The sequence below is a fragment of the Scomber japonicus genome, chromosome 20 (genome assembly GCF_027409825.1).
Source record: "Scomber japonicus isolate fScoJap1 chromosome 20, fScoJap1.pri, whole genome shotgun sequence".
Lineage (NCBI taxonomy): Eukaryota > Metazoa > Chordata > Actinopteri > Scombriformes > Scombridae > Scomber > Scomber japonicus.
The window spans coordinates 4,820,106-4,828,903 of record NC_070597.1 but is presented as its reverse complement, the minus strand read 5'-3'; the positions used below and the strand labels follow the sequence as shown (position 1 = coordinate 4,828,903).

At 42.0% G+C, this 8,798-nt stretch overlaps 1 protein-coding gene across 1 annotated transcript in view; it reads right to left on the bottom strand.

Moving 5' to 3' along the window:
• skap1 (src kinase associated phosphoprotein 1) overlaps window positions 1-8,798 on the bottom strand; it is a 41,172-nt gene that overhangs the window by 6,798 nt on the left and 25,576 nt on the right. Inside the window, exons 10-11 of the mRNA XM_053341467.1 lie at window positions 6,718-6,771; window positions 5,567-5,676 (exon numbers count right to left, since the gene is read on the bottom strand). Of these exons, the coding sequence (XP_053197442.1) occupies window positions 5,567-5,676; window positions 6,718-6,771 (164 nt within the window). The remainder of the gene's footprint in view (window positions 1-5,566; window positions 5,677-6,717; window positions 6,772-8,798) is intronic.

Here is an 8,798-nt window from a genome sequence, read left to right as displayed (position 1 = left end):
GCGGGAGGGGGGGCGAGGGGTGGGGGGGTATTTTTACAAAGACAGTGCCAAAAAAATCCCCATATCCAGATCCAGAGAAATATGGATGATAATTCTGCACACAACCAGAGATGGAAACGGCTACTTTAGTGTCCTTCTTTTTTTTTTTTTTTTTTGTTCCTAAGCGGGGGCTTTTAATTAAATCATTGAATTGGCTTCAAATTGGAAACATGACAGAGCATGAGAACGTTCGAAAATATCTCAGGGACGATGAGATTTAATAAAACAAGGAAAAAAAAAAAAAAAAAAACTCTACTCTGCTCCTTTCTAATGCACGCCTGGGATTACAGATAGCTCCTTAACTTAATAGCAATTTAAAGTGGATTTGTGTATGCCACTGAGTGTCTGTAATGATGGCTGTTTACGCCGCCCCTCATTTATAATAATTAAGCAGAATAGATTCGGGGGTGGGGGTGGGGGGGTTGGGTTTTGCTCGGACGGAGGGTTCTGGGCTATTGGCTCGGGCTTGAATAATGACCTACTGTAGTTGACCGAGGGATGACCGCTGCCTCCTGCATGACCCCAAACCCCAGACTCACCCCCTGCTACTTTGGGTGGTAAATAGGATGTCTTTTGCCTGTCTATAGTGTCTTGGTGTCTATAGCCTCAATAGCAGCTAGGGGTCTTTAAATGGGTGTATGTGTGTGTGTGTGTGTGTGTGTGATAGAGAAAAGGAGAAAAAGAGAAGAGAAGAAGAAGAGGGGGGGAAAAGGGTTCACACACAAAAGAATAAAGGGATCCCCACTCTTTGTCTCTCTTGCTTGACTTTTCCCATCTGATTGTTTGCCCACTTTTCCTTTTTCTTTAGCCGCTTTCAGTCGATGTGACCTGCGGGCTGTCGGCCAAAAAAAAAAAAAAAAAAAGCTTGTAAAACAGGAGGAGGAGAGTGTTATGACCTTAACATTTTCCTTTTTTTTTTTAAGAAGTGTCACAGGTAGCTTGGATTAAATGTTAAATGTGCTGCTTTTAAAACAAGAAGTGGAGTTTTGGGAGAATTTATGCTTTTTACTACAGCGAGTAAATCTCTAATGCAGTAAATCAGCTATGTGTTTGTATAAGTTGGCATTTATATATATATTTATATATATATAAGAACATAAAAATGTCCTCTTGAAGCCGCCACAAGGTGTCACTGGTGTCCACGTTCTCATTGTCTCTAAACGAGCAACACTTTGGTCAAATGTTTTGGGAGATGCACCGGATTGGCTGGACGGTCGCCCTCTCTCCGGGTTTTTGGTTGGACGGCGCTTTGGAGGAAGAGAGGCGACGAAATAGAGGAGAGAGGGGGGGGGGGGGGGGGTGGAGGTGGCAGTGGTGGCGGCGGCAGTGCTTGCCAGAGTTTTAAGGACCCTGGATGGGGTTTTGTGTCATAAATCTCTTCCCTACTCCATCCTGCCGTTCTCCATGAGTGCCTGTGGGAATACAGGAATGTGACAGCTGACCTGTAGAGCCCACCACCACCACCACCACCACCATCTTTTGATTCTGGATACATAAATTAAAAAAAAAAAAGAAAGCAGGACAACCTTATGGTTTAAAGGGGGACGTATGCCAGCGTCACACATGTCAGGGCGAGGTGAAACAAGAGCATTTTATATTCTCCTTCCTGTGTGATAGATTCATGTGGATGGAGTAACAACACATTGTAAATCCTCAAATATACCTTTACATGGTGTTACAGGGAGGGGGGGGGGGTGGAGGGGGGGCTTTGTGATGCAGCGTGGAGGCGGATGTGAAGGAGGGGAAATGATTGTGAAGCATCGAAACAATTTAAATCGAGTTAAAAACAAAGCAAAAAAAAAAAAGAAGAAAAATCAAAGTGTGTGTGTGTGTGTGTCTGTGTGTGTGTGTGTGTGTGTGTGTGTGTGTGTGTGTGTGTGTGTGTGTGTGTGTGTGTGTGTGTGTGGTGATGTGGCAAAAAAACCCCAGAGCTTACTCCGTTATTTGTCACAGCACACTAAAATGTGTGTAATGCGAATTAGAAAAATGCAAGCGTTCAGAAATGAAATGCCAGAGTACCAAAAAAAAAAAAAAGAAAGAAAAAAAGAAATAAAAAAATCCTAAGATGGATTTCACGGTGCGTTTCTACCTCATGTATCAGAGCGGCTTGAGCAGAGCGTCGTCGTCGTCGTCGCTGAGGAAGTTAGACATCGCTGTAACCGGGGACGCGTCTATGAGATTAACTAATGTTGAACTAATGGGATTCACATGAGTTGTGAGGTTCCTAATTTATTTACTTTGTCACCGATACACACACACACACACACACACACACACACACATAGAGAGAGAGAGAGAGAAGAGAGGGGGGTGGAGGGAGGGGGGTTAGGGGGTTGGGGGGGGGACACAAATACAGTAAAAATGCCCCCACTTTACAGTAAGTGAGAGATCAATAATGATGGATGAGGGCCTTTTATACAATCGGCATGTTCTCCTCAGTTCACAGCCATACGACACCGCGCCTGTGGCTATCCCGTTCTGCACTTCGGCAGTCAATCACATCCCAGCTTTAAAAATAACAGTTTGTTAGCACCATTGATTTAGCACTTAGAGCGTGTCCTTATTACGTTGTAATTATGGTCAGTGTTGACATAACAGCACAGACAACCAGGCCTCCCACCCTCTGAGAGAATTTATGGGCCCTGGTTTTATTACGGCCATTTCATGTGTCTGGGTCCCCAGTTAAGCGACAGGACTTGAGTTCTAGCCAAGGGCCCGTATTTCACTCATCGAGGTCAGGGTTCTCAGGAATCCCCCCCGCCCCGATACTTGAATGCCAGCAGCAAAAGCGAAAAAAAAAGAGAGGGGTGTTGGCGTTGGTGTTGGTGTTGGTGGTGGTGGTTGGGTTTACACACATAAGACGCAGGGGAAGCCCTCCCAAAGGTCTCATTAAAATAAATAGCCGATTACAAGCTATAATCCAAATAATGCTATTCATGAGGGAGATGTGATGCTATTAGGACGTAAAAAATATGGGACACGGGTGGAGTCGTCACGTCGTCACATAAAAAAAACCCTCCTAAAAAAAACGGTCGTAAAGCAAGTCCCGGAGATCAACCTTTAAATAATTTACGAGCGGACCCTTTACTTTTTAAAAGCCCCCATTATTATTATTAGGAAGGAGGAGGAGGAGGAGGAGGAGGAGGAGGAGGAGGAGAGTTAGAATAGTCCTCTCGTAGTCCTGACAGTGTGTTATGATTTCGGGGTGTGGAAGCTTTTGACAAAATAAGAGTCTCTTGCTTCTCGCTTCGAGTTTTCGGCTACTCGGAGGTAATCTGATCCCTACAGTGAAAAGTAATACGAGGGCTGAAGAAGCCAGCACAGGTCCCTTCCCTTCCCTTCCCTTTCCCTCCCTCTCCTTCTCTTTTGTTTCCCCCCACGTACGCTGCTTGCTGCCTTTGTCATCCGTGTGTGTGTGTGTGTGTGTGTGTGTGTGTGTGTGTGTGTATGTGTATGTGAAAAATGGACACGGCTGTTTTGACATTTTCCCCTATCAACCAGCACACGCAGACGGAGAACGCTGGCATCTCATTAATCTGACACTGCCAACAGAGCCTCAATTAAAACTCCATCATCTGTGAGGAGCATATTTCACCTGAGTGCCATATCTTTTAGAAAGAAAACAAAAAAAAGAAAAGAAAAGGGGCGTGTGTGTGTGTGTGTGTGTGTGTGTGTGTGTGTGTGTGTGTGTGTGTGTGTGTGTGTGTGTTGAGATTCTTTCAACGTTGATTCAGACACAGATCTTGATTTCTTTAGTTTACTATAAAAGAGAGAGAATTGTGAATTTTGATGCATTTGAAATTGAATCATCATGTTTGTACATTTAGAAAAAGAAGAGAGATGATACCGTATATTCAGCCTTTTTTTTAAAGTTAGTATTTATGTGATAGAGGTCAAGAAATGATGTCATGTCATGATTTCTTTCATCTTTAATCACAGATACATAAAATAAAGCTACTGCTGAGATTCTTTAAACCCTGATGCATAAACATAAATCTTGATTTCTTTAGTTTACTATAAAAGGAAAGCATTGTTGAGATTTTAAAATGGTTAAAATTCAGCTTTATTTTATGTATCAGTGATTAAAAGATGAAAGAAATCATGACGTGACATCACATAACAGCTGGATGTACTGTATCATCTCTCTTTTTCCACACACATATAACATGATGACTCAATTTCAAAGGCATGTTGAGATTCTTTCAACACTGATACAGATACTGTTCACTTCTCTATCTCGATCTTGATTTCTTTCATTTACTATAAAAAGGAAGATTTTGAATTGAAGTGGTTAAAATTCAGCTTTATTTTATGTATCTGTGATTAAAGATGAAAGAAATCATGACATGACATCATCAAAAAAGAGAGACGACACAGTACATCCAGCTGTTATGTGATGTCACGTCATGATTTCTTGCATCTTTAATCACAGATACATAAAATAAAGCTGAATTTTAACCACTTTAAAATCTCAACAGTGCTTTCCTTTTATAGTAAACTAAAGAAATCAAGATTTATGTTTATGCATCAGGGTTTAAAGAATCTCAACAGTAGCTTTATTTTATGTATCTGTGATTAAAGATGAAAGAAATCATGACGTGACATCATTTCTTGACCTCTATCACATAAATACTAACTTTAAAAAGAAGCTGAATATACTGTATCATCTCTCTTCTTTTTCTAAATGTACAAACATGATGATTCAATTTCAAACCGGCCAATAGCAGCAACAGTTTGCAGCACAGTAAAAAAAAAAAAAAGTCCAAATTACAAGCCCCTTTGATTTCCAGTAGGGTGTCTTTTCACTGGTAGATACTCTGCATGTAACTACACGCCGGCCATAAAACACGAGGAAATAGATTGAGAGGAAAGAAGAAAAAGAGATGCAGGATGGCTTCACCTGCAGTTTATGTCAAACAGAAAGGAAGAGCTTCGCATGGCTGCCTACTCAATTAACCCCTGTGTGATAGAGGCTCCGTAATGAACAACAGCGCCATTACCCAGCGCCCCAAATGGCACTTCACCCTAGTGGCCCGCGCCAGTAGACGACGACGCCGCTGTCGGTGCTTTTCTCTGCGGCGGCGTCGGGGACACAAAACGCATCCCGACGGAGAAGGAGTTTAGATGTCCGGGGGGAGCAAAGGGGGGAGAGATGGGAGGTTTATCAGCGTGTTCGGGCGGAGTGGGGTGGGGGGGGGGGGGGGGGGGGTTAAACGAGGAGAAAGTGATTACTGGAAGTTGATGTTGTTTAACCCTTAAATAATTACGCATTCGGTCTCATTTTGAAAACTACTGTAATTGCGCTTGTAGAGCTTGTAATTGTGTCTAATACGAGGCGAGGGTGCGATCAGGAGAGATTGTTTATTGCGATTAGAGATGAAAACAGGAGAGAGAGAGAGAGAGAGAGAGAGAGGAGGGTAATCTCACTTTTTAACAGACGGTGACAGTGTCGACACGTCAGATAAAAAAGACACAACTCGAACTCTCGGAGAAGTTTTGAAATGAGCCGGTGTGGAAGCTCGCTGACCTTGCTAATGATGTAGATGAGATCTCCTCTCTGGAAGGCCAGCTCGTCCGGCTCGTCGGCATGGCAGTCCCATAAACCCTGGTAGTAGTTAGCGTAATCTGATGACCAAGCTGGAAGAGAAATGAAGAGCAAAAAAAAAAAAAAACTCAAAAAACCAACTAGATGACTCTTTTCTCACATCTTAAGACACATTTCTTTGCTTTTCCTGCTTCTTTAGAGCCATGGCAACATAAAACATGTTTTTTTTTTTGTCTTATTGACCCTAAATTTGATGTTTTACAGACGTCTATCAAATGGTTGGTTTTTAAAACATACTAGAGAAAAATTTAATTCAACTTTAAAAATGTCTGGATGGACTGCAATGATTTTGGTCTTGTGTTCTTCTTCGTTGGTGGTATTCTAGCACGGCCCGTATCTACTAGCAACCGTAGCCAAATCTGATACATGCCTCATACAAGTGGTCAAGATTTCCCAAAACCTTTTAAGTTAAATAGAGATCATGACACAAAGTGACCTCTCTACCAAACAGTTGAGGTTCAATGAGGTTGTTTTTTTTAGTGTCCATGTGGTTTAGTTTAAATTTAAAGGAGTTAAAATGTGAAAATAAACGTATGAATAACTTGAACACATCCTTTTTTGTGGACCCAGCATCAAATTTCTGCTTTTAATCCATTTAGAGAGAATATATTAGAGGATTATGGTAAAAATGTCTAAGTGGTGTAACCATAAAAACTTTGCACCAAATAATTCAACTTACTTAAAAACAGTAAAGAGTCAATAAAACACCATATCAACTAGTTTGGCATGATCTTACATTATAACTTTTATATTAAATAAAGCTAATGGAATACTATTGTTCTAAATATTACCTTTAATCTGGAGAATCATGTCATCATTCTTTTGTGGTTACACCATTTGACATTTTCAGAAGCATTCAGTCTTACTTTTGGTTAAAAAAAAATTGGTGCAAATGTCATTTCATATGACATTTGCAAACCAACAAAAATACAAAATATACATTTTAACAAACCTGATGCTGCTTATATGTTTTTGAATTGCTCATCTTGCCAACCTTCATTTGTTACTGACCCTTGAGCTGATCTCTGTGAACTATGAGGGTGGGAAATGATGAGTCTAATAAAGGTTCTGACCTTGTTTGCAGTTCATCTCGGTGACCTCGTCTGTCGGATCTGGAAAATCTTCTTCTAAAAAAACAAAAAAAAAAGATATTTGTGACACTTTTATCTCATCTTAGTTAACTTTTATGAGCAGGAAGCATCAAAATAAGCTAAATATTGATCAGAAACACTTCCTGCTGTGAGCCACATTTTTAGAGACTTTTTAAATGAGTAGAATAAAATATATATAATAATAGACAGATAAGATGAATCATGAGTTAATGTCTGATGTATCTCAACGTGACCCCAGATGATAATGATTCTTTTCAGCAGACTGGACTCCTCAGTGAGTTGATCCTATTAATCAAAGTCTCACATGCAGGAGAAGTTGAGGGAAGAAATAGAAGAAGAAGGAGGAGAAAAGAAAAGAAGGCTTGGTCTTTTAAAAAAAAAAAAAAAAAGAAGAAAAGAAGAGGCAAGCAGAGACGGAGACGGAGACGGAGGCGGAGGCGGACGTGTCATCGACTGCGGGGCGGGGCACCCGGTGGTCTGAGATGTGACACGGTGATATGCCTTCCCCTCCGTCTCCCAACATCCATCCTTAACACCAGCAGCAGGCTGACAGCGAGCCCGGCAACACTATCCACCTTCCAGCACAAACCTGCGCCTCTGCTTCCAGGAAGAGCAGGAAGGGCGCACACACACAGGGACACACACACACACACACACACACACACACACACACACAGTATAACCACATGCATACAGTGTGTGGGATCATGTTTGTGTTTGGATGCAGAAATATTCATCAAGTGCAGAAAAAATCACTCATACTTCCTTTAAAATCTACTAATCTATCAAAGAAGCTTTCCTACAATCATTTTAAATACTCTACATTATTAAAAAATGTTAAGTTTAGTTTTTGCAAAAGGCTCCGAACATTTCATTCCCTAGCATTCTTCAGCTGCTGTAAAGAAGAGCATCCTTCAGTTGAGAGGCCGCCGCTATGGGCCAACGGTTTCTATATCAAAGTGATTTAATTTTCCAGTCAATAAAATCAGTCATCAGCGCCGAAAAAAGAGAGGAGCCGATACCTCCCGCCTATCGCTCTGCATTCTGAGATTGAGTCGTGGTGTTTTTCGGGGGGGGGGGGGGGGACAAAACCAGGGCGGGGAGCTCATCACCTAGAACGTAGAACCTGGAAGATGATGCGGGCAATGATATATATCTGATTTGGTGAACTCTTTAGGTGGAAAAAACTTTAAATTTGAATGTTTAAAAGTGTTGAAAAGTAGTTTAAAGTCACTGGAGATTATTTAAATGGAAGCACGCACACACACACACACACACACACACACATGCACACGCACACACACACACACAATTTAACAGTAATCAGTGTGTAGAAGTTGAGGTGAGGAGTGATTGATAAGTGAAGGGGTGAGAAAGTGAAGGAAAGAGCTCGTCATTCGATATGCCATCTGTGGTCAGGGTCTGTACCTCTTCCCAGATGGCTTTGAACGCCGGCGTGACAGTTTGAAGACTGATCCCCCCCCCCACCACCACCACCACCACCCACCCCTCTGTCTCTCTCTCCCTCTCTCTCTCTCGCCAGTGATTTTGGCAAAAGGTAATGTACTCACTGAGTGAAACTGAATCTTGATGTATCTTATTTAATAGAAAGAGTGATGGACGACGGCCCTGAGAAAGATCGGATCACCCCCCACCCCCCTCCTCCTCCTCCCCTCTTTTTGTCCTTCCCCTGGATCTTGTAGCCACCCTGACACACGGGACTACCTCACCCCCCCTCCTCCCCTCCTCCACCCCTCCTCTCCCTCCTCTGTAGGGACTCATATGAACTGTTCTGGGGGTCTTTCTTTCATGCAACATCCTCAATCAAACTTTAATTTCTATTAAAGAAGTGGGGGGGGCGCGACATTAAGAAGCTCCAGAACTATTTTAAGCCCTGAGACGTGCACGTTTTTACTTCCTTTCAACTTAATTGCTGTTGCTAGGCAATTTTAGCCAAAACTCTCTGCTTTAGTGGATTGAATTGTGGGGGCTATTTGTTGCCTGGCAACATTAGCTAATTGGACGTTTCTATGACAGGGCAT